Here is a 26,685-nt window from a genome sequence, read left to right on the forward strand (position 1 = left end):
GGCAGCCAGGCAGAGACGCTCCTCACTTTCCAGACTGGGCAGCCAGGCAGAGGGGCTCCTCACATCCCAGACGATGGGCGGCCAGGCAGAGATGCTCCTCACTTCGCAGACAGGGTGGCGGCCGGGCAGAGGCTGCAATCTCGGCACTTTGGGAGGCCAAGGCAGGCGGCTGGGAGGTGGAGGTTGTGGCGAGCCGAGATCACGCCACTGCACTCCAGCCTGGGCACCATTGAGCACTGAGTGAATGAGACTCCGTCTGCAATCCCGGCACCTCGGGAGGCCGAGGCTGGCGGATCACTCGTGGTTAGGAGCTGGAGACCAGCCTGGCCAACACAGCGAAACCCCGTCTCCACCAAAAAAATACGAAAACCAGTCAGGCGTGGCGGCGCGCGCCTGCAATCGCAGGCACTCGGCAGGCTGAGGCAGGAGAATCAGGCAGGGAGGTTGCAGTGAGCCGAGATGGCAGCAGTACAGTCCACCTTCGGCTCGGCATCAGAGGGAGACCGTGGAAAGAGAGGGGGAGGGAGACTGTGGGGAGAGGGAGAGGGCTTACTTTATTCTTTAAGATTTCCCCTTGGGTTATTACTCCTGTGAATTTATGGTTCAAATGTAGTCAAGGACATGGTGGTTGTGTGCCTGTACTCAGGAAGCTGAGGTGGGAGGATTGCTTGGGCCCAGGAGATCAAGTCTAGCCCGAGGAACACAGTAAGACCTTGTCTTTAAAAAAACAAAAGCGCATGCATGTGTGCGTGCACACACACACGCACACACATATATACACACATACACATGTACACACGCATACATATATACACATACATGTGCAATACATGTATATACACACGTATACATATGTACACGTAGATACATGCATACACATGTATATACATACAGACATATACATGTATACACATACACATACACATGTATATACATACATATACACATATACACACGTATATATACATACATATCAGCTATATTTGGGAGGAAGGGAGTTTTCAGACTGTTTTAAAATATATGTATATAGGTAAATATATATATATTTTTCAGGAATCCTAACTATCCTATATGAAGTTCATAACTTCATCTTAAAGTTCATAATTTTACCTTGTTCCCTTCTTAATTTTGAGCCTGCTACTATCCCATCTGTATGCAAAGATATGTTTGGGAAAGGGACAGCTAGAAGGATGTAGCTAGTACTTTCACACTCCTGCCCAAATGTCCTTCTATAATGCAAATTGGAGTTTGTAGGTTCTCAACAGGAGAATGGAGTTCCCCCACAGGAACTGTCATTGTCATGGGCTAGGAGTGGGGAGTAGCATGGGGAGGGTGATGGCAGACTAATGTGTAAAATTAGTTCTTACCCGTTCCAGGTATGATGAATATCATTCTGAGGAGGATCTGCAGCACACGGCCAGTGACTTTGTGGCCAAAGTGGATGACCCCAAATTGGCTAATTCTGAGGTGAGCCACATCGCTCTGCTGCTTTGCCCAGCAGAGCTGGTTTTGGAAGGCAAGAATCTTGCTTTTCTTACCCCAGTTTAGTTTAAAGAGAAGGAGATCTTAGGTCTCTTCGTTCCTGTCTATAGAACAGAGACTTAAGATCCTGCCTCTTCCTTCTAGTGTTCATTCACTCATCTCCTTGCCTACTAACTCTTTTTTCTGATGCCTTTTCAAGTCTTTAGAGCCAGAAATCCCTTTCTTTTTGCTCTCTACCTCTTTTAGGGTCTTTAGCATATCTTGTCTGCAGCTAGAGATGGTCAGGGGAGGGGTGAGTACAGGGTCCTCTTGGGCATGGTTGAGAGTGCACACCTGGAAGTCCTTTCCCAAGTGGCCTGTGTGTGTCTCTGTGCCCCAGTTCCTGAAATTCGTGCGGCAGATTGGCGAAGGGCAGGTGTCCCTGGAGTCCGGTGCAGGGTCGGGCCGAGCTCAGGCAGAACAGTGGGCAGCAGAGTTTATACAGCAGCAGGTAGGACATTGTCACTTTCCAGTCCCACTTCAGAGCCAGCTGATGCCCCAGGCCATGGGTTCAGTGGTCAGTGGTCCCAGATGGGGAAGGATAAGACCAGCTTGTCTTGATAGCATCCAGGTCCCAAGTGGGTGGGAAAGAGATTCTGAGAATGATTTTCTCAGAAGTACCCAGGTTGGTGGTGTTTAGTGGGTATTTAGTGTGCGTCTGATGGATAGAAAGTTGGTGGTAGTGGTACTGACCATCCTTTTTTGTCGCAGGGTACATCAGATGCCTGGGTTGACCAGTTCACAAGACCAGTAAACACATCTGCCCTTGATATGGAGTTTGAACGAGCCAAGTCAGCTATAGAGGTGAGAGCAGATAGTGCAGGAGCAGACACCCCAAAAGAAAACACTCCTTGGAGTGAGTGGGTGTATGAACATCAAAGATGATGCAAATTGTATTTCATAGTGGACCTGGATCATCTGTGTCAGAGTTGCTTGGGGATGGGGTGGGTGCTGTTCAAAAATGCAGATTTCTGGGCCAGGCATGGTGGCTCATGCCTGTAATCTCAGCACTTTGGGAGCCCGAGGTGGGTGGATCACCTGAGGTTAGGAGTTCGAGACCAGTCTGAACAACATGGAGAAACCCCATGTCTCTACTAAAAATACAAAATTAGCGTGGTGTGGTGGCGCATGCCTGTAATCCCAGCTACTTGGGAGGCTGAGGCAGGAGAAATGTTTGAAACTGGGAGGTGGAGGTTGCAACAAGATGAGATCACGCCATTGCACTCTAGCCTGGGCAACGAGAGTGAAACTCTGTCTCAAACAAAAAAGTAAACTAAACTAAACTAAACTACAGATTTCTGGCCATCACCCCAGACTACTAAATCAGAATCTGGGGATAGCATCTGGCCATTTGCATTTTAAAAAAGTTATTCAGATGATTCTTAAAACATGTTGAAATTCAAGAACTGCTGCCTTAGAGAATCCCAGCAGAGCTGAGTGTGGGGTGGGGTGGTCATGATGGATCTCCTTTTTCTATCTGCTTTCCCTTCCTTACAGTCTGATGTCGATTTCTGGGACAAGTTGCAGGCAGAGTTGGAGGAGATGGCAAAACGGGATGCTGAGGCCCACCCCTGGCTTTCTGACTATGATGACCTTACGTCAGCTACCTATGATAAGGTAAGGTAAAAACTCTTAGTTTTTCAGGTTCCAGAACTTCCTTCTTTTTAACGTCTTTCCTTTAATCCTGAATTTGAAGGGTGCTTTTAAGTATTTTCTTGAGTCCCTTTCCACGAAAAGAAGTCTGAATAATTCCCTTGCCCTTCCTCTTCAGTGATTGAGTATAAACTTTATTCTTGGGATATAGATGTTAATGAGACTATCTTTGTCAATAATGACAGTCCAGTACGTAACACCTGTGAAGGAGGTTTGCACATGCTTGCTGCATTAAAAGCACAGAGGAAGTAGCTCTGCTTGGAGGGCAGATTGGGAGCTTTTTGAGAAGACTGCTGACTCCTTTGGTGGGGAGTGTTAGTGGACAGACTATCCCTTTGCCTCCACATCTTAATATCTGTTTACTTTTTAAACTCACATATTCATTTTAAGTTCTTATCTTTTATAGGTAGTAGCCACTTGCCCTAATTTAGGGTTTTCAAAGAATTTATATTAGATAACTTAAATATTAGGGAAATTTCTTAGTAGTATGAAAGATGATTGCATTTTGCCTATAGCATGTGCTGTTGACTTAGAAGCATATGTTACTTCTGGGGTCTTACTGAAAAACAAATCTACCTGTGGGTTGTAGGATATTTGGGGATGTGTTTAATAACTGAGCTCCTGAGTTGAAACATGAAGAGGGGAAAGAATCACTTGGTTTTGAAAAAAGGCAAAACAGGAACTGGGGATGTGAGTAGTGATGTCTTTTTCTCAGTTCAGATCTGGTTGGGAAAGTATTGTGGGGCTGGAACCAGGGCCTGAGATGCAAACCAGGGTGCTGGAGATGGATCTTGATGTAATAAGGGAGCTATGCCAAGATGGGAAGATGCAGTTCAGAAAAAGGCTAGAGTTTGAGAGCCAGTGAAGAACAGTATTAGGAAAAATATGATTTTGCTTATTATTCCAGTCTGATCTGGATTTTTCTAACTATAAGGGAAAAGACAGCTGGGACCTTGCCATGTATTTCACTAGACTATGAGTTCATTGTATATACTTTTGATAAGGAAGAACTGAAGGAAATATAGATAACACTTTTGTTATTATTTTGTATTAACAATTTGATAAGTCACATAGGCCCCATCAACTTATAAATGGAAAGTTGTACATTTATGTAAAAATGTCCATGCTTTTCATACATATAGGCATAATACTAGTTTTGTATGAGCAGCATTTTCTTTTATCATTTATTACTCTCGTATTTATGACATGCTGGCCAGAATACATTTTTTTTTTCAGACACATAGAACAATGTGACAAATTAGAAAGCAAATTTTTTTTTAGAAAAAAAATCACATTTGATCAGGTTCCAAGAATAGAAATGTGGAAAGGATAGTCTTTTCGATAAATGGTATTGGAGAAACTGCATATCCACGTGCAAAAGAGTGAAACTGAACCGTTACCTCACACTATGTACAAAACTTAATCCAAAATGGCTTAAAGACCCAAATGCAGTACCCAAAACCATAAAATGCCTAGAAGAAAACATAGGGAGAAAGTTTCTTAACATTAGTCTTTGCAATGATTTTTTGGATATGAGCTTTTGGTGTCATATCCAGAATACATTTTTTAATTAAAAACTTTAAAAGTATGTTTGTAGATTCTTGAGCCCTACTTGATATCATTGATACTTTGTGATATTGCAAAATTAGGACTAGAAATACTTGCATTAATGTTCCTCAAAAAGTGATGTAGTAAGCAATTAGTATCTGGCTTTAAGCTAATATTGAATTCCATGTCAATAGAACTTTTTAAAAACAAAGGACTTGACTCTTGATTGTTACATAAATTCATGGATCTCTTTGAATGCACTGTTTGTTTATTGATAGCCCTTATATTTTCAGAGACAATTTACATTGCAGCTCAGGCAGATATTAATATACTATTATGATAAAAGAGAAGTATGTGATGGGACAAACTCTTTGTAGTGATCATTTCTGCAGTTTGATCCTATGAGATTTTGGAGCAGACCAGACCGTGTATCAGACAAAATTAATGACTTGGGTTTGGCTTTTCAGGATGTAACAGTGAAGCCAAGCTTATCCTGTGTTCTGTGGGTTGTTGAGGGATCCTCCAGAGTACTCTTTTTCCATCATCTATGCAAATATTCTAATTTTGGAAAATTCGTCTTTGATCAGCAATTGATGAGACTTCAAGGAGGGTAGATAATATGGATGAGAGGAAACTTAGAGAATCCTGTGGTTGCAAGATGGTGGCATTGAGTTGTTGTATTATCTAATGAAGACACCTGAAGAGCATTCACATCACTTCTGGCTGTCATATACAGGCCATCATATCTTAAAGAGCATTCACATCACTTCTGGCTGTCATATACAGGCCATCATATCTTAAGGAAGTATCCAGAGCAATGAGGATAATAGCTATTTACAGATAGTATCTTAAGCTTTTTGGTAAGGCATTGGTGAAGATTCCCATTTGATGTTCTCAATGGCTCTGAGAGGCAGGAATTACTTTTATTAGGAAATTGCATTATAGATGACAGTAATCTCTGTTTTCTGTAGAGTGGCTTAAAACACGTATTAATGATGAACAATAGTTGAGGTTGAATGCAGAAGGATTTATTTTATTGAACTGTAATAGTCTAGGGCAAGGGCCAGCAAACTGGCTTGTGGGATAAATCTTTATGTTTTTAGTGATCCACTAGCTGAGGATGGTTTTAACATTTTTAAATGGTTGGAGAAAATCAAAAGAGTAATACTTTGTGACAAGTGAAAATTATATAAAATTCAAATTTTAGTGTCCATAAATAAAATGTTATTGGAAGACAGCCGTGCTCATTTGTTTACTTATGTCTGGCTGCTTTCACACTACAACAGTAGAGGTGAGTAGTTGCAGCAGATCCACGAAGCCTGAAATATTTATTATCTGGCCCTTTGCAGAAAAAGTTTGCTGATCACTGGACTAGCGTCATTTTCTGCCTTCTGAGTTTTTATATTATGCAGAGATGTCCAAAAACACACTTGTTTTCAATATAAATATACTTTCTATACATTTATCTCAAATCTACTATGTCTTTCTTCTTAAACCCCCCATTGTAATTATTTAATTTTCATTTGTGACAAATAATTTGCATCTGATCATGACTTAGAATTTTGCTGGTAAGATTTAAGTGATTTTGATTATCATTTTCACAATAATAATGAAAAAGGGCCTCATGTCTTTATTTTGTACAGTTTTATCTGAATTTATTCTTAACTGCATTTAGAAAGACCTCCACCTGGTGTTTTGCATCTTGTTTTCGTTCTGGTGTATTATTTTGTGATGGTAACTACTCTCCAAAAACGGACTTTTTATTTGCATGTCCCAAATTTTGCAGCTTACTAGTGACTTCCCCTTTACCTCATTTCTTCTCTGCCTAGTGTAAAATGCCAGTTGACAAAGCTTTGCAGATAGTATCGTAACTCTTCTCTAAAGTGAGAAATCCTCAGCTGGAAGAGAATGGTGTCTTTCTGAAGTATTCTCTGCCATCTGGATTTTGGGATCCAGCTTTTGCTTACTGTCAGATACAGATTAATATTCATAATTATTAAGAATGAAATCGGGGAATAAATTAACATTTTCAAAATGCTTGAACATGTTTTATCTAGTTGACATGTGGAATGACTCTGAGCTAAGTAAGAGTTATATTTGAATAGCAGGACTCCAAACAACATTTCCTTTATACATCATCACATTATTGAAGGATAACAAGAAATGCACTTTGCATAGCTAGGGACACTTTGTCTCATTACTATAAGCAGATCCTGTTGAGACATTCTGCCCCGTGGTGAGAAGTCAAGGTGTGGGAATGCAAGCCTGTGATGACTTCCTAAAATAAGCTTATTTCCAGTGCAGATGAGTTTGTAGACTTTCCTAGCTTCCCAGGTATCATGAACAGGAGATGGGAGCACAAACCTGATACCAAATGATTTTACTTGTGTCATACATGATCTTTATAATATGGAGAATTTGCCAGCAATTAATTCAGGAACCTGTTTGGAGGCCCTCAGCTTCTCTGCCTGTTGGTTGTCATCCTCACATCCCTGCTGTTCTGACGGTGCCACCTCTCAGTCCATCTCTCACGTGCTTTTCTTGTAGGGGTACCAGTTTGAGGAGGAGAACCCCTTGCGTGATCACCCTCAGCCTTTTGAAGAAGGGCTGCGGCGCCTTCAGGAGGGGGACCTGCCAAATGCTGTGCTGCTTTTTGAGGCAGCTGTGCAGCAGGATCCTAAGCACATGGAAGTGAGTGACTCCATAGTCTCATTTCTGGCTAGAGACTGCTTCCTCCATCTTGAGAAAGGCCCCAAGGAGAGTAGTGCAGATGGGTTAGGGCCTGGGTGATGGCCTAGGATAGGGGCTTGAGAGTGAGATGGTGAGTGGGAGAAGCCAGGGGGAAGGGCGAATGGAGAGGTGAATATGGGGTGATGGAATCTGTCAACTTCCCTCTAGGCTTGGCAGTATCTGGGTACCACCCAGGCAGAGAATGAACAAGAACTATTAGCCATCAGTGCATTGCGGAGGTGAGTACACTGAAAGGTGTGGGTGAGGTGCTTCCAAGGCTCTGCATATAACCTTTTGAATGACAGAAGCCCAGACCTGGATCCTTGTCTTCTTTCTGAGTGCTATCAAGAGTGTTTTCTCATGCTGAAACTCTGAGGGTTGGAGTGAATTCCATTCCTTCATCGGCTTTTGATTTTATTTGTGCGGCTTTGGTTGGCTCCTTGCCTGCTAAAACTTTCCCCTTAGATCTGTAACTTTATTATTAACTCATGTCAGAGGAGTCACAGGTGAGGCCATTGTGACTCTGCATTTCAAAGCTTGGCTTGGATCCCAGGGTGCTCACATGTGCCAGTGTCATTGCAGATATCAAGTCTGCCCATCCCTGATCAAACAGGTGTCTGGAGCTAAAGCCAGATAACCAGACAGCACTGATGGCGCTGGCTGTGAGCTTCACCAACGAGTCCCTGCAGCGACAGGCCTGTGAAACCCTACGAGACTGGCTGCGGTACACACCAGCCTATGCCCATCTGGTGACACCTGCTGAAGAAGGGGCTGGTGGGGCAGGACTGGGCCCCAGCAAGCGTATCCTGGGATCTCTCTTGTCTGAGTGAGTATGACGGGTTCCTAGGATGAGGAATTACAGTAACCTAAGTCCCAGTAGGAGGGTGACCTTGATTTTGGAAGTTTGGATGGATTGAGACTGAAGGGTCCTGAGAGTGGGATGGGAAACCTAGGATCAAGTTGAAGGAGGTCTGCATTCTACAGTTCAGTGCTAGGATGAAATAGAAAAACAGGCTTCTATATTGGACTTTGAGAGTAGAAGAGATGACTGATAGATTGATGAATGTTGGGCATATGGTTGATCAATGAAGGAATTAATTTGGGGGGATGGGAATAGAGACATTCATCTACCTACTTTTTTTGTTTTTTTTCCTTTTCATCCAGCTCCCTGTTTCTTGAAGTGAAAGAGCTCTTCCTGGCAGCTGTGCGGCTGGACCCTACCTCCATTGACCCTGATGTGCAGTGTGGCTTGGGAGTCCTTTTCAACCTGAGTGGGGAGTATGACAAGGCTGTGGACTGCTTCACAGCTGCCCTCAGCGTTCGTCCCAATGTGAGCCCAGGGGAGGAATGGAAATGGGACATGACTGTGTACCTTATTGAAGAGCCATTTGTTGGGAAGCTGGGTGTGATGGTGCATGCCTGTAGTCCCAGCTACTTGGGAGGCTGAAGTGGGAGGATCACTTGAGCCTGGGAGTTCAAATCCAGCCTGGGCAACATAGCAAGAACCTGCCCACCCTCACAAAAAAGAATAATTTGTTCAGACTTTTGGAGTCTTGGGGTATTTCATTCCAGTGTTCCATGTACTGACTGCCTTGGGAGGACTGGGAAAAGAAGGCTGGGAGTGTAGGGTCATCTGGACATAAGAGAGTCTGCATAGGGTGAGAGGGGCTACATTGTAGCCACACACTGAACTGTTGAGAATGGAATGGGACGAAACATGTTAGCTAAACAGAGTAGTGAAACAGGTGGAGTAATGTGCAGAATTTGATCTGAGTCAAGCTGTTCCCATCCCTTCTGCATCCCTATCCCAGGACTATTTGCTGTGGAATAAGCTAGGCGCCACCCTGGCCAATGGAAACCAGAGTGAAGAAGCAGTAGCTGCGTACCGCCGGGCCCTCGAGCTCCAGCCTGGCTATATCCGGTCCCGCTATAACCTGGGCATCAGCTGCATCAACCTCGGGGCTCACCGGTGAGAGTATCTATTGAGAAATGAATGAATGAGCTTTTTCTCCCTGCCTTTGGCCCTAGCTCCTTATTCTTAGATCCTGTTTGACTAACCAGCCCTAGCTTTCTCCCTCCCACTGCTAGCTGACCTGCTTCCTTCCATTGTTGTTCAGCTTAACAGCTCTCATTCCTCTTCTTCCTTACAGGGAGGCTGTGGAGCACTTTCTGGAGGCCCTGAACATGCAGAGGAAAAGCCGGGGCCCCCGGGGTGAAGGAGGTGCCATGTCGGAGAACATCTGGAGCACCCTGCGTTTGGCATTGTCTATGTTAGGCCAGAGCGATGCCTATGGGGCAGCCGACGCGCGGGATCTATCCACCCTCCTAACTATGTTTGGCCTGCCCCAGTGACAGTGGGACGGGCTGCCCTGTGAGTGTCCACCTGGAGGGATCCCCGCTTTGGATGTGATTCCCTCTCCCCAAATGGGCCTACCAAGGGGGTGGGCTGATGACCATAAGCGGTACGGCCTTTCAGGAGCTGCCTCAATGTAGGGGTGGGTAGTCTGTGTTTTAGTTCCTACATAATTGTAGGAAAATGAGCTGTGTCATCTCTGAGTCCCTTGGTAATTCAAGGGCTGTACATCCAGCTACAGATCTCTCTGCTCATCATGCCCTTTCTTGGTGCTGCTTTTTGGGTAGGACCCAACGATTTAGGGTAACTGTTATCATCAGCTGCCATTTCTGATAGGGTCTACCATATCTGTAATGTCTGTCCTTTCCCCCACTTTTACTGGGAATTGATAGTCCAGCTTCCTTGGGCAGTGTAAGTAGGAGGTTCATCTGCTGTGCGCCTCTAATGTCTGTCTGGATGGGATGTGTTAGGAGTTGGCCTGTTGGGTTGAATTGTTGATTTGGCTGAGCAGAGCTGAGTTTTGGTAGGAGTGCTCATGGTTCTGTCATTCTTGGACCTCTCCTGGCTGAGCTCTGATTCCCTGTGAGCACGATGCTGATGCAATAGTCCTGTGTCATCACTGCGGCGGTCCTCAGGAGCTGCCAGGGCCAATTGCTACAGAGTGTCTGGGTGTGTGGCGTAGGAGGACGGTTCGCTTGTGAAATGAGGCTGGGTGGGAGCGGGGAGGGACTAGATCAGAAGAGATCAAGTGGGAAGGGGGTATGGTGAGTGCGGCAATCCCTCATCCTCTTAGAAGCACCTGTGAATGGGAATTGAGCCAACTGTTATAGAAAATTGGTTCAGAAAGTGCAATCTTGCCAGATTTCTAGCAAATAGGTTCAGTGTTACCATAAGCCTTTGCTGTACTTCTTGAAATGTTTCTAGGGGAGAGCATTGGAAAATCCCCTTCCCCCATCTAGATCGAAGGAAGATGAGGGAGCAGCTTGGATTCTTCTCAGTTGTCCCCTGCATGGGGAGATACACTAACCCCCAGAAATGACTGCTAAGCCTCTTGCCTTGTCTTTAGTAGCTAATGATCAGATTTTTTTTTTAAACTACCATGGTCCCAGGATTCCATCCTGAAATTTATTTTTCTTTGTATGAATATGTGTAAATGATTTAAAAATAAAACTGTAAAATATTTGTACGAAGAATAAATGGAACTGATGTGGGTATGAGTTCTGCTGGTCATGAAGTTGGGATGGCAGAAGGTGAGTTGGCGTTTGGAGGACCGGGATTCAACAGTTTCTGTCTTTCAAATTCTCACTGGTATATTGGTTACCTGCTCATCCCTCTAAAAATGATAGAGCACAGGAGACAGGGTCCCTGTTCTCTGGGCCTCTGGGCTAGCAGGAGAAAGAGCTGTCGATAATCATGAATTTTTACTCCTGTTACTACTACAAAGGAAAGTGTGCAGTGCCATATAATTGTTAGGTTGTTTTGTATTATGAATTACATGGAAGGATTTTGATAGTTTTTCAGTGCTTAGGGTTTCTAAAGCTTTTCATCTGGCTCTGCCTGCCTTTATCAGGAACTGTATCAAGTGCCATATCAAGATGGGTATTTATCCTGAGGAAAAATTTTAAAATATACACAAATATTTATACTTGGAGATAGATGTTTGTGGGCACATTAGACTTGGAAAAAAGTTTTTTGTTTTTTTTTTTAAGGCAGCATTTCACTCTTTTTTGCCCAGGCTGGAGTGCAATGGCGCGATCTCGGCTCACTGCAGCCTCCGCCTCCTGGGTTCAAGCGATTCTCCTGCCTCAGCTTCCTAAGTAGATGAGATTACAGGCATGTGCCACCACGCCCAGCTAATTTTGTATTTTTATTAGAGACAGGGTTTCATCATGTTGGTCAGGCTGGTCTCGAACGCCCGACCTCAGGCAATCCGCCCACCTCGGCCTCCCAAAGTGCTGGGATTACAGACGTGAGCCAAAGTTTTTCAAATAGAGACTAGATCTCACTATGTTGACCAGGCTGGTCTTGAACTCCTGGCCTCAAGGAATCCTGCCTCAGCCTCCCAAAGTTAGTTCTGGGATCACACGGAGGAGCACCATACCTGGCCAAAGTCTAATTTTTTTTTTCCGGTGAGCTCAAAAGCTGCCAGAAAAAAAAAAAAAACCCAAAAAACAAAAAAACAGGTCTAAAAGACAACTGGGTAAGTAAATTGTCCAGACAGTGAAATATAGCTATTGCTATTTAATCATTTATGGAATAATTTCCAGTGACAATAGATGCTAACAATATAGTGAGAAAAATGGTTGGTCAATTATTTACAGATTGTCTTAAGAAAAAAATGCATTGAAAAGACAATAGGGAACTATCCCAATGTGCTAAAAGTGGGGAGATCATACTTCTCTGTAATTCTCAAATTTTCTTGGTGCGTGTGTGATACTTTTCTAGAGGAGAAAATTAAACACCTGGGGGAGGAAAACAGGAAGCTGTTGTGGCACCTGTCACCACCTGGGGGATCACGAGGCAGCTGGTGTCTTGGGCTCTGCAGGTTGGTGGTGCAAAGACCCAGGCGGGAAGTGGGCTGGGCAGGTGGAGGAGCAGTTTCCACACTACATAGGTGCAGGACATGACAAAGTCTGGCTGTGTAAATGACTTAAGAATTAAGCTATAAAATAAATACCTAGGAATCCAACTTACAAGGGATGTGAGGATGTGAAGGACCTCTTCAAGGAGAACTACAAACCAGTGCTCAAGGAAATAAAAGAGGATACAAACAAATGGAAGAACATTCCATGCTCATGGGTAGGAAGAATCAATATTGTGAAAATGGCCATACTGCCCAAGGTAATTTACAGATTCAATGCCATCCCCATCAAGCTACCAATGACTTTCTTCACAGAATTGGAAAAAACTACTTTAAAGTTCATATGGAACCAAAAAAGAGCCCACATTGCCAAGTCAATCCTAAGCCAAAAGAACAAAGCTGGAGGCATCACACTACCTGACTTCTTCAAACTATACTACAAGGCTACAGTAACCAAAACAGCATGGTACTGGTACCAAAACAGAGATATAGATCAATGGAACAGAACAGAGCCCTCAGAAATAATGCCACATATCTACAACTATCTGATCTTTGACAAACCTGAGAAAAACAAGCAATGGGGAAAGGATTCCCTATTTAATAAATGGTGCTGGGAAAACTGGCTAGCCATATGTAGAAAGCTGAAACTGGATCCCTTCCTTACACCTTATACAAAAATCAATTCAAGATGGATTAAAGACTTACATGTTAGACCTAAAACCATAAAAACCCTAGAAGAAAACCTAGGCATTACCATTCAGGACATAGGCATGGGCAAGGACTTCTTCATGTTTAAAACACCAAAAGCAATGGCAACAAAAGACAAAATTGACAAATGGGATCTAATTAAACTAAAGAGCTTCTGCACAGCAAAAGAAACTACCATCAGGCAACCTACAAAATGGGAGAAAATTTTCGCAACCTACTCATCTGACAAAGGGCTAATATCCAGAATCTACAATGAACTCAAACAAATTTACAAGAAAAAAACAACCCCATCAAAAAGTGGGCGAAGGACATGAACAGACACTTCTCAAAAGAAGACATTTATGCAGCCAAAAAACACATGAAAAAATGCTCATCTTCACTGGCCATCAGAGAAATGCAAATCAAAACCACAATGAGATACCATCTCACACCAGTTAGAATGGCAGTCATTAAAAAGTCAGGAAACAACAGGTGCTGGACAGGATGTGCAGAAATAGGAACACTTTTACACTGTTGGTGGGACTGTAAACTAGTTCAACCATTGTGGAAGTCAGTGTGGTGATTGCTCAGGGTTCTAGAACTAGAAATACCATTTGACCCAGCCATCCCATTACTGGGTATATTCCCAAAGGACTACAAATCATGCTGCTATAAAGACGCACACGTATGTTTATTGCGGCACTATTCACAATAGCAAAGACTTGGAACCAACCCAAATGTCCAACAATGATAGACTGGATTAAGAAAATGTGGCACATATACACCATGGAATACTATGCAGCCATAAAAAATGATGAGTTCATGTCCTTTGTAGGGACATGGATGAAATTGGAAATCATCATTCTCAGTAAACTATCACAAGAACAAAAGACCAAACACCGCATGTTCTCACTCATAGGTGGGAATTGAACAATGAGAACACACGGACACAGGAAGGGGAACATCACACTCTGGGGACTGTTGTGGGGTGGGGGGAGGGGGGAGGGATAGCATTAGGAGATATACCTAATGCTAAATGACGAGTTAATGGGTGCAGCACACCAGCATGGCACATGTATACATATGTAACTAACCTGCACATTGTGCACATGTACCCTAAAACTTAAAGTATAATAATAATAAAATAAAAAAGAATTATTCTCTTAAAAAATTGTGAATGTTACATTATTCATGTTTTTACATTAAAAACATGAATAGATGTTGAAACTAATTTCTTTGGAAATCTTCAGATATAGACTATTACCTATTAATATAATACTGATAATGATGTCAGTATTATATTAGTCAAAAGTTCTAAATTCATCTTGGGATTTTAGAAATTATATTGAAGCTAGCATCAATGAGCAATACAATTATTGTTGATAACCCAAATTTATCAGAGACGTGGCATCTTAAAATTTTACTCAGATTATGCATTTGGGTGACTTTGTAGTCCGCAAAATTTGCAGTCACTAAGGCTAAGGTTAAGAAAACTATTTTATAAATGGACAAAGGACATGAACAGACACTTTTCAAAATAAGACATTCATTTGGTCAACAAATATATGAAAAAATGCTCAACATTACTAATGAAATGCAAATCAAAACCACAATGAGATACCATCTCACACCAATCAGAATGACTATTATTAAAAAGTCAAAAAAGTAACATGTTAGTGAGGTTGCAGAGAGAAGGGGACTTATACTCTGTTGGTGGGAGTGTAAATTAGTTCAGCCACTGTGGGAAGCAGTTTGGAAATTTCTCAAAGAACTTACAACTACCATTTGACCAAGTAGTCCCATTACAGAGTATATACCCAAAGGAGAATAAATCACTCTACCCAAAAGACACATGCACTCATATGTTCATTGCAGCAATATTCATGATAGCAACGACGTGGAATCAACCTGGATGCCCATCAATGGTGGACTGGATAAAGCAAATGTGATACATATGCAATATAGAATACTATGCATCCGCGAAAAAGAACAAAATCACGACCTTCGCAGCAGCATGGTTGCCGCTGGAGGCCATTATCCTAAGCAAATTAACACGGGAACAGAAAACCAAATACCACAGATTCTCACTTACAAGTGACAGCTAAACATTTAGTACACATGAATATAAAGATAGGAACGGCAGACACGGCAGACTACCAGAGAGGTGGAGGGGGATGAAGGTTGAAAAACTGTTGGGTACTATGCTCACTCTTCTGGGTGACGGGATCATTTGTACACCAAACCTCAGCGACATGCAGTTTATCCATGTAACAAACCTGCATGTGTACTTCAGAACCTGGAATAAAAGTCAAAAACAAAAGCCATTTTACAAAGACGCGATTTAAATTATTTGTAATCAATTTAAATATATAAATTAAATTAAAAAAAATTTTTTTTTTGAGATGGAGTTTCACTCTTGTTGCCCAGGCTGGAGTGCAATGGCACGATCTCGGCTCACTGCAACCTCCGCCTCCCCGGTTCAAGCGATTCTCCTGCCTCAGCCTCCCGAGTAGCTGCTATTACAGGCGCCTGCCACCATGCCAGGCTAATTTTTGTATTTTTAGTAGAGACAAGGTTTCACCACATTGGCCAGTCTGGTCTTGAACTCCTGATGTCAGGTGATCCACCCGCCTCAGCTTCCCAAAGTGCTGGGATTACAGGCGTGAGCCACCGTGCCCGGCCCAAATTCCTTAAACACTCACACCCATATATACATTACCTACTCTTAAATAATGACAAAGGTAATAACAACTTACTTTATCTCCAGGGCAAGTGTAAGTGATTTAAATTTCATTTAATCTAGTATTTTAGAAAGGAAAATCCAAACTCTTGCATAAGCTGTAATACCATGTTTGCATTTTTATTTTACACTGTGGGAAAAATGGGAGAGAATATTTATATAGAAATATTGTATGTCCAAAGTTCACAAATTGATTTACTTTGGAGTAAAATTGAATTATATTTATTTTACGATCATAACTTCTATTTTTTGTTTTTAAGATCTTAGGACAAAAAGGTTTGTAAATAAAATATCTTTCAATCTGTAACAATATATTTGAATGAAATTTAGACCCAGAACCTGGAATAAAAGTCAAAAACAAAACAACTTTTAGAAACTTAGACCCAAAACTTTTTGTATTATTTTTATTTTCTCTTTAGTCTTTACGTGACTATTAATCATTAGCCTATTGCCCATTTGTATTTCTTTTGTATTTTTTCTTGTAACACAGCAGGGACCCTGAAGTCATTAAACCAAAGTAAGATTTCCTTTATTTCCATCCAACAGCTTTTTTAAAGGAGATAAAGTGTTTGTGTTAGAGAATAGGAATGTTTAATCTTTTGTTAATAAATTATTACTTTATTCACACTAATTCATATGTGTTTATTTTTTCTTTCTTCACATCAATGTAGTATTTACTTTTAACCATGACTTTATAATTCAAAGTAATCCAGTGTTTCATTTGAAAAAACCTTTCCCAAGTAGAAAACCTTCATTTTAAGATTTAGCTCTATGAACTATCAGCCCATGGGGAATATTAACATATTTAGTAGATTTGGGCAAATTAAGGTGGTGACAATTAAGAATGTGTTCTCATTTTCCAAGTAGGAAAGTTTTTCGTAAAGGGCAAGTGCATTTAAAGCATTCAGAGTTTGGTTTGGGATTTACCTTTTCTTGGGAAGTATATTAGTTATATCTTGCTGCATAAAAACCACTCCAAAATTTAGTGGCTTAAAACAACAATAATTAATTATCTCTGACTATTCTGTGGATTGGCAATCTGGGCGCTTCTTCGCTGTACTCACCGGGGAACATTCATGGGGCCACCTGCCGTCATCTGATGCCTCAACTAGGGCTGGGATGTTCCAAGGTGGAGGAGAATTCCTCAGTAGGTGAGACGGCCTCGTTACAGCATGGTGGTCTCAGGGTGTCAAAATGACAGAGCAGGAACTGCAAAGCCTCTCAAAACCAAGTCTCTGGATCTCACACAATCTCACTCCTGTCACCTTTCATTGGTCAAAACAAATTATTTATTTTACAAGGCTCTGCCTTTGGTCCCACAGGCAGGAGGTCAGACTGCTGCGTCAGGGCAGGCATAACTGGGGCCGCCTGTCCCTGTGGAGAATGACCCTTGGTGGCCTGGGCTGGCTGCAGGGACTTTGCAGCCTCCACCCATACACCCAAGCTGGAAATGACTTAGGGGGCCAACAGGGACACGATAGGCCCTGCTGCATAACGAGTGTCCTGCATGTGCACCTGTACATTCCTCCCCTCCCTGAGTTGTACGGGCTGCACTGTGCCTTTACCCTAAGTCCCTTCACGGTCAGTCCCTGGCTGTTGTCCCTTTGTGGTGGTCAGCAAGAGACGTGCAGTTTCAGTTCCATGCGGAGTGGGATGGCAACTTCAGGGAGGGGAGTCAGTTAGTCTAACTAATATCAGTTAGACGTTATTTTACTTATAAGTTCAACCCTGAATCAAGGGTGTGAAGAAATAGACTCCATCTCTTGATGGGGAGATGGAGAGAGAGGAAATGACACACTGCAAAGAGATGTGGATACAGGGAGGTATGATTTATTGACGATTATTATGATAGTGACCTATCACCAGTAGCCTTTAAGAGTCCTTCCAGGATTCATATAGATGCTTAATGGTCTTTCTTATATCAACTAAAGTAGGAATTCATTGCAATTGAGACACTTTCTGGTCTTTAAATATAAGAATATTCTAGAGACGGGCAAACTATTCTAGGTCAAAGTTTCCTCAAGTGGAAACTGTACGACTGGGTTTTATTCATTTACCCATTTGTTTTTCTTTAGAAATATACAGCCTCTGCAGACACTGCTTCTGAATGAACGGGCTGGAGTTTCCTTGGGATCCTGAACTCATATTGGATTCTCTACCTACCATCTTGGACAATTCATATAGGAAAACAAATCCTCATTTGTTCAAACAATAGATGAAAATTATTAAAGTTTGGACACATATTAAATGGCAGCCTTGTGTTTCAAAGAAAAGGAAAGAGATAGTTGAATCAGGGTAAAACAACCCACTCACAACCTTAGGCTAAGACACTCACACAGCTTGTCTTCTAGCAAACTGCGTATTTAATCTGCTAAGGCAATGGGGACCTTGTCTTGAGATAGGACTGCCACTCAGGGTCATATCTTTTGTTCTCCTCTAAACTCTACTCTAGTTGAAGTTTTCTAACGATCTGGGAACCCTTATCCCCCAATCCCTGCAGAATGGCTTAATCTAACATGTCGTAAAGAAGGAAACTTCTTGTCTTGATTTAAAAAATCTTTCTAATGACATAATTTTCAAAGGCTTCATCAGTTTAAAAAGATTATTGTGCTGACTCCATTAGCAATATCTGGCAGCTGCTACTAGGCAGCAAAACCTACCATGACTACCACTATTATATATTTGCAGTTCTCTTACTTTTTGGTGTTTTTTTGAAAAAAAATTTTTAATTTTTGTAGGTACATAGTAGGTATATATATTTATGGGCTACATGAGATATTTTGATACAGGAATGCAATATGTAATAAACACAGGGTAAATAGGGTATCCATTACCCAAGCATTTATCCTTTGTGTTACAGACACTCCAATGATATTCTTTTAGTTATTTATAATGTATAATTAATTATTTTTGACTATAGTCACCATGTTGTGTTAGAGAATACTAGGTCTTATTCATTCTTTATAATTATTCTTTTGTACCCATTAACCATCCTCACTCCCCCCCACCCACCCCACTACCCTTCCTAGCCTCTGGTAACCATCCTTCTACTCTATCTCCGTGAGTTCAATTGTTTTAATTTTTAGTTCCCACAAATACGTGAGAACATGTGACGTTTATCTTTCTTTGCCTGGTTAATTTCACTTAACATAATGACCTCCAGTTCCAACCATGTTGTTGCAAATGATAGGATCTCATTCTTCTTTATGGTGTTCTCAAAGCCAAAATATCTTCAATTGTTTGGACCATACTAGAAGCAGGCACAAAGTCAGACAGCCTTCAACATTCAAACAGAAATGGACACCAACACTCTTCTGGCCCGTATTTGGGCTCACTTAGGAAGTTAAAATGAGATCTATAATCTCAATGTTTTTGTTTGAATAGATGACCTAACAGTGGAAGAAGAAAACATGATAGGCATATGTGTTCCAGGTAAGAGAAAGAAAAAAGCATCAATCATAGGAGTCCAAACTATTTGGAATTGCCAACTCTGGCACTAAACAGCAGATGGCGCCAAAGGACCTTAGTAGCAACCAACAGATTTGCTGCCATCTCTCTCTCTGCTTTCTCCTCCATCTACCCAAGATTGCTAGGCCTCAGGGTCTGGAGTTAAGAGCATAGGTTCAGGAGTCTGACTGCCCACCTTCACAGTACCACATTTGCTACTTGGGTGACCTTAGATGACTGACTTAACTTGGTTTTCCTCTTTGCAGAATAGGAATGTTAAGAAAAACCCTACCTCCCAGGGTTATTGGTAAGATTAGAATAATTATTACATATCATCATAAGGAATAGTTCCTGCCACATAAGTTTAAAAAATGTTAGCTATTACTCACTGAAACGCATTCCTTTCTATATTTTAACATCTTCAGTGGCATCTAATCTTGATGCATTGCCACCTCTCCTTTAATCCCCACCTAGGCTCCGTGGGGAACTTCCTATGACAAATTGACTAGGAAAAAAATTCAGGTCTGATTTACAGATGGTTCTGATGATATGCTGGTACCTCCTAAAGGTGGATGACCACGGCATTATAGAGTTCCCCAAGGGTGATCCTGAAAGGCAGTTAGGAAGAAATATCTTAATGGTCAGAACTTTGAGCAGTGCACTTAGCTGTCCATTTTACCTGGAAGGAGAAAGGCCAGAAGTTATGGATCTAAGCTGATTCACGGGTAGTGGCGGATGGTTTGGCTCTATATTCAGGGACTTAGGGAGGACTGACTATGAGTTAGAGAAGAAGCATGTAGATCAATCTTTTGTAAGGGCACAGGTGTGGAGATATTTGTGTTCCATGTGAATGCTCACTAAATGTCATCTGTTATAGAGGTGGTGCTCAAAAGTCATCTTGGCAAGATGACCTTTTTTGTGAATGGCAACCAACTGCTTTCCCAAGCCACTTCAGTGCTGCTCATTGGACCAATGAACAGGGTGATGATATTAGATCTCTTCCATCATGGATAAGGACAAGATTATTTTCCTCACTAGAATAGATACTTACTTGATATGGATTTGTCTTTCTTGTGCATATTTCTGCTGCCACTATGATTCTTGGATGTATTGAATTCTTATCCACCATGATGGTATCCTATGTAATACTGCTTCTGTACTATGAATTCATTGTACAGCAAAAAACCCAGGCAATATGTTCATACCCATATTATTCAACAATCTTACGTATATCATTTCATCACTCAGAAGTAACTGGCCTGATAGAATTATAAAATAGTTTGTTGACAACTCAATTATGGCATCAGCTGAGTGACAATGCCATGAGGGGTTAGGGTTCTGTCCTATAAGATGTAGTGTCTGATCAGAATCAGTGACCAATATATGGTAGTTTCTCTCCCATAGTCAGAAAATATAGGTCTAGGAACAAACGGGTGGAAGGAGAAGTGGCTTTCTTCATTGTTATCTATTATCCACACACAAAATGTGTGCTTTTTGTTCCTGCAACTTTGGAAACTTTGATTTAAATTCTTAGTTCTCAAGGGATGAATACATCTACCAGGGTACATAATTATGATTCCATTGAACTGGAAGTTGAGACATCACCTGATTATTTTGGGCTTCTTGTTTATTCTGTTGTCTCTACAGCATCCTTCAAGATCAGCTCATGAGGACTCTCCTTTCACAGTGGTGAAAGGCTAATTAAGCTGTTTTCTCAAGCAAAACAACTCTTTTTACACCTCATCTCTATCCTTATGTAGACAGTGCTGCAGTTCTTTTTTTCATAGCAAATTTTTCTTCTTGTTTTACTTCTATGTGGTTTTAATTGAAAAGGAGCCAAATGATAAATACATATATAAACATCCTGCCTCCTCTGTTGTGTCTGATTAAGACTTAGTAAGAGGCCTCAGGGTCTCCACCTGTTAGTATGTTGTGGTTTGTCTTGTGTATGTTTGGAGACAGGAGAGATGTGTGGCTTGTATACGTTTGTTGGAAATAAACTGCTTCTGTTTTTGAAAATTGGAATTTGCTTTATTTATTGCTGAAAACTTATGCCTTTGAAATGAAAATATAAATTACCTAAGTAATGTTCTGAAAACCAATTCTTACATAAGATAATTTCTCTTAAATGTCTAGCACAGTGCCATTCAAGCATTCAATAAACATTAGTTGAGTATCGTTTAAGTTATAGACATTGGAAATACAGAGTCACTCCCCTCAAAATCTAGCCTAGAAGAGTAAGTGGCCAGAAATAAATAAGTTAACAATTTCAGGCACCAGAGTAGCAGTAGCTGTGAGGTAAAATGGGGGCATAAGGGAGGTAAGTAGATATAGGCTTTCCCCCAATCTTGGGCCCTATCAGAGCCCCAGCAGATGCCTGTGGCCTGCAGAGGCCTTAGCATGCCCAGATGAGGAAGGATTCAATAAGGAAAGAAAGAATCTGTTTGCAGACTTGGAGTCTCACTCTTTTTGCCCAGGCTGGAGTGCAGTGGCTCAATCTTAGCTTGCTGCAAACTCTGCCTCCCAGGTTCAAGCAATTCTCCTGCCTCAGCCTCCGGAGTAGCTGGGATTGCAGGCGCACACTACCACGCCTGGCTAATTTTTGTATTTGTAGTAGAGATGGGGTTTCACCATGTTGGCCAGGCTGGTCTCCAACTCCTGACCTCAAGTGATCCACCCGCCTTGGCTTCCCAAAGTGCTGAGATTATAGGCGTGAGCCACCACGCCCGGCCACAGGCAGGACTTCAAAGTGCACTGAAGCTGCATGTGTAGGACAGATCACCTGTGTGGGAGCATGTGGCTTTGAACTCTGAGTACCAGCCAGAGATGGACAATCTTGGATCAGATGCCCAAATTCTGTTCCTCCTCTGTCTTCTGGCTTAAAGATAGAACTGTGGTGTCATTAACCTTGGATTCAATTACCTTAAGAATCTCCACTCACAAGAGCTCAAATTGCTTTGGAGTTGTTAATTACACCAGCTTCTGAACAGAGGTGGATTAATTGTGAAGCTAATGAAGTTTAAGCTTCAGGACCTAAATTTCCCTGCACCAGCTACTTCCAAGGTTCTGGGAGGGGCCCTGACACTGTGTTTGCAAGGGCACATGCTTCTGTAAACTTTGCAAAAGTAAACTATTTTCAATGCAGTTAGTTAAGATGACTCTTTCCACTCCAACCCCCTCTCTGCCATACTTCTCCTTGCACTGGAGAGGGCTGAAGTAGGACCATGGAATTTCATATTGGTAATTTTGTATTCTTTTACTTATAGAGGGTTCCTCGAACTGCACAAACTTCAGTCTCCTCCCTGGATCCATCCCTGGTTCTGATCATGACTATGATTTCCCCCAAGTTGCCATTTAGATTGTATTAATATTAAAATGAGATAAAACAGTCCTTATTATTAAAAGAATGTACTGTCTTTTTTAAGAAAAGAAGCAATTCAGTGAAATTATTATTATTTTTGAGACAGAGTCTCACTCTCACCCAGGCTGGAGTGCAGTGGCACGATCTCTACTCAACTGCAACCTCCACCGTGCCAGGCTCAAGCAATTCTCCTGCTTCAGCCCCCCAAGTAGCTGGGACTACAGGCACATGCCACTATGCCTGGCTAGTTTTTGTATTTGTGGTAGAAATGGGGTTTGCCATCTTGGCTAGGCTGGTCTTGAACTCCTGACCTCAGGTGATCCACCCTCCTCGGCCTCTCAGAATGCTGGGATTACAGGCTTGAGCCACTGTGCCAGGCCCAGTGAAATTATTTCTTACCCAAGAAGGCAATTAAAGGAGCCTGTGCATGGAGCACTAAATCTGGGGATCAGATTTGCCAAAAAAATCAAGAAGAAACTGAAGAGGTTTAAAACACATATATTGCTTTTTCATTAGTATAGGAATGGTGGAAGAATAAAAATAAAATCAAAGATGATGGATTGATTCACCTGGAGGAAAGGAGAGATGATTAAGATTAAGGGTCATGGATCAGGAACAGAGGGGAAGAAATGGGAAGATGACTGTCAGTAGAGACAGACATAAAAAGAAAAAGGAGATGAATGCACGTAGGTCCAGCTGCTTTCAAAAAGAGTTTTAAATCTAGATGCCAGTAAATCGGAAATAAATTGTGACTGGAAGCCAACAAAGTCCAATAGAAGAAGCAAGGCGAGATCTAAGAGAGCTGCTTGGAATGAATATGAAGAAGGAAGCCTGGATCCAGGAAACTACTGCGAAGCACCTTAATGCAAAAGATTCCATCTTCTTTTCAAGTATTCTTTCTGTATTATATTCATCAGAATGGGCTAGGTTATGCTGCTGGAACAAGTTAACTCCCAAATCTCCACAGCACACACACACACCATTTATTTATCACCATGTTACAAACCTGCTGTGGTTGGTGGAGGACTTGGCTCCACATAGTAACTCAGGGACCCAGGTTGACCTGGGCTCCACCATCTTGTAGATGCACCATCTGGAACATGTAGTTGCTAGGGCAGCGGAAGAGAGAGACTAGAGCATCTTACTTGGACTTTTCACTGCCTCCACATGGAAGTGACACACATGACATCCATTCACATTTTATTGGCCAGAACTTGTCATTGGGGATTTGGAAAATAAATATTTAATGAGTATTCCTGTGTATGCTGCCTCCTATCTGAATCTTGATAGTGATGCTGTCAGTTTTTTCTTGCCTTGGAGAGGCTTCTGAGGTGTAGTTTCATGCAGAAATTGGATGCAGTCTGAGCCTCCCCAGAGTGGGATTTGAATACATTTTGTATTTGATTGCTTTGACCAGTAGGGTCTCCAGTTTAGTCGGTGCTGAGGGTGATTACTCGAATTTTGTGTCTCCCTCCTTCCCTACCTCCAATGTCCCCTGAGGGTCAATAACTTTAGGATTATTTTCATTCTATGTTCATGCATTCATTTCTTTCTTTATCCAACATTTATTAAGCTCTTACTGTGTGTTATGGCTTTACTTGGCCCTGCAGATTCAATGAAGACTAAGACACACTTCTTATTCTCAAGAAGCTCCCACTTTGGAGACAGTAAGCAAGTTAATACAGATTACATAGACATGCCAGCAATTTCTACCTGGAAGGATCGGGAAGGACTCCATGTAGGTGACAGCTCAGTGTATTCATAAACTTGGGGAGATTTAGGAATTTATCATCTGTAGGAGGCTTAAAAATGTATACACAAGAACTTGGACATGCATAAATGCAGTGTTCTCTACTTTTTTTCTTTTCTTTTTTGTATATTTTTATTTTACATTTGAAAAAGACTCAGAGGTATGAAGAAACTTGTCAAGATCCTTCCTATATATTGGTTTAGGTGAGGCCTGGTTTTAAACCCAACCCAACTTTGTCTGGCTCTGAAAACTGGGCTCTTAGCCACCACATGATTCTGCTACCTAATCATCTATATGTTCCTATCTTTTCCTTTTTTACCAGAATAAAAGAGAAAAAGGGGGAAAAACCCCATTTTTTTCAAGCAAGGATTTTTAATGACATCCTTTCCTGTGTTAAATGTGAAGTCTCTTTTGTCTCAATGCCAGTCAAGTATTTAGTTTTCAGTTTCTTTATACTATTTGTATTCAAAATATACTTGATCTTAAAAAAGTAGGGGAACACTTAATTTGGTCTGTTTTCAGATTCCTCCCATTAATTTGGCAAACATTCAAAATGGTCAGATGATTTACTTACTTATTATTTTTATGAGTTTAGTTATTCTAAAGTAGTTTCCAATCTATGGATCTTAGTTTCTAGGAGTCTTTTTTATTTTATTATTATTATTATTGTTATTATTATACTTTAAGTTCTAGGGTACATGTGCACAATGTGCAGGTTTGTTACATATGCATACATGTGCCATGTTGACGTGCTGCACCCGTTAAGTCGTCATTTACATTAGGTATATCTCCTAATGCTATCCCTCCCCCCTCCCCCAACCCCACAACAGGCCCCGGTGTGTGATGTTCCCCACCCTGTGTCCAAGTGTTCTCATTGTTCAATTCCCACCTATGAGTGAGAACATGCGGTATTTGGTTTTCTGTCCTTGTGATTGCTCAGAATGATGGTTTCTAGCTTCATCCATGTCTCTACAAAGGACATGAACTCATCCTTTTTTATGGCTGCATAGTATTCCATGGTGCATATGTGCTACCTTTTCTTAATCCAGTCTATCATTGATGGACATTTGGGTTGGTTCCAAGTCTTTGCTATTGTGAATAGTGCCGCTATAAACATACATGTGCATATGTCTTTATAGCAGCATGATTTATAACCCTTTGGGTATATGCCCAGTAATGGGATGGCTGGGTCAAATGGTATTTCTAGTTCTAGATCCTTGAGGAATCGCCACACTGTCTTCTACAATGGTTGAACTAGTTTACAGTCCCACCAACAGTGTAAAAGTGTTCCTATTTCTCCACATCCTGTACAGCACCTGTTGTTTCCTGACTTTTTAATGATTGCCATTCTAACTGGTATGAGATGGTATCTCATTGTGGTTTTGATTTGCATTCTCTGATGGCCAGTGATGATGAGCATTTTTTCATGTGTCTGTTGGCTGCATAAATGTCTTCTTTTGAGAAGTGTCTGTTCATATCCTTTGCCTTCTTTTTGATGAGGTTGTTTGATTTTTTTCTTGTAAATTTGTTTAAGTTCTTTGCAGATTCTAGATATTAGCCCTTTGTCAGATGGGTAGATTGTAAAAATTTTCTCCCATTCTGTAGGTTGCCTGTTCTCTCTGATGGTAGTTTCTTTTCCTGTGCAGAAGCTCTTTAGTTTAATTAGATCCCATTTGTCTGTTTTGGCTTTTGTTGCCATTGCTTTTGGTGTTTTAGTCACGAAGTCCTTGCCCATGCCTATGTCCTGAATGGTATTGCCTAGGTTTTCTTCTAGGGTTTTTATGGTTTTAGGTCTAACATGTAAGTCTTTAATCCATCTTGAATTAATTTTTGTATAAGGTGTAAGGAAGGGATCCAGTTTCAGCTTTCTACATATGGCTAGCCAGTTTTCCCAGCACCATTTATTAAATAGGGAATCCTTTCCCCATTTCTTGTTTTTGTCAGGTTTGTCAAAGATCAGATGGTTGTAGATGTGTGGTATTATTTCCAAGGGCTCTATTCTGTTCCATTGGTCCATATCTCTGTTTAATACCAGTACCATGCTGTTTTGATTACTGTAGCCTTGTAGTATAGTTTGAAGTCAGGTAGCATGATGCCTCCAGCTTTGTTCTTTTTGCTTAGGATTGTCTTGGCAATGCGGGCTCCTTTTTGGTTCCATATGAACTTTAAAGTAGTTTTTTCTAATTCTGTGAAGAAAGTCATTGGTAGTTTGATGGAGATGGCATTGAATCTATAAATTACCTTAGGCGGTATGACCATTTTCACAATATTGATTCTTCCTATACATGAGCATGGAATGTTCTTCCATTTGTTT

At 41.4% G+C, this 26,685-nt stretch overlaps 1 protein-coding gene across 31 annotated transcripts in view; it reads left to right on the forward strand.

Annotated features, from left to right (window-relative positions):
- Window positions 1-18,061, forward strand: part of PEX5 (peroxisomal biogenesis factor 5) — a 28,674-nt gene extending 10,613 nt beyond the window's left edge. For 6 of the 31 annotated variants that reach the window (XM_063785432.1, XM_054664054.2, XM_009424741.4 and 3 more), the window contains exons 7-16: window positions 1,377-1,467; window positions 1,862-1,972; window positions 2,233-2,325; window positions 3,019-3,138; window positions 7,270-7,413; window positions 7,621-7,691; window positions 8,066-8,278; window positions 8,617-8,782; window positions 9,264-9,421; window positions 9,603-11,017. In XM_063785432.1, coding sequence (XP_063641502.1) covers window positions 1,377-1,467; window positions 1,862-1,972; window positions 2,233-2,325; window positions 3,019-3,138; window positions 7,270-7,413; window positions 7,621-7,691; window positions 8,066-8,278; window positions 8,617-8,782; window positions 9,264-9,421; window positions 9,603-9,804 — 1,369 coding nt within the window. In that variant the 3' untranslated portion in view covers window positions 9,805-11,017. Of the gene's footprint in view, window positions 1-1,376; window positions 1,468-1,861; window positions 1,973-2,232; window positions 2,326-3,018; window positions 3,139-7,269; window positions 7,414-7,620; window positions 7,692-8,065; window positions 8,279-8,616; window positions 8,783-9,263; window positions 9,422-9,602; window positions 11,018-17,888 lie in introns of those variants that run through there. The other 25 variants (XM_063785434.1, XM_054664056.2, XM_063785433.1 and 22 more) reach the window with 6 other exon arrangements.
- Window positions 18,062-26,685: the final 8,624 nt, after the last annotated feature.

The sequence above is a fragment of the Pan troglodytes genome, chromosome 10 (genome assembly GCF_028858775.2).
Source record: "Pan troglodytes isolate AG18354 chromosome 10, NHGRI_mPanTro3-v2.0_pri, whole genome shotgun sequence".
Lineage (NCBI taxonomy): Eukaryota > Metazoa > Chordata > Mammalia > Primates > Hominidae > Pan > Pan troglodytes.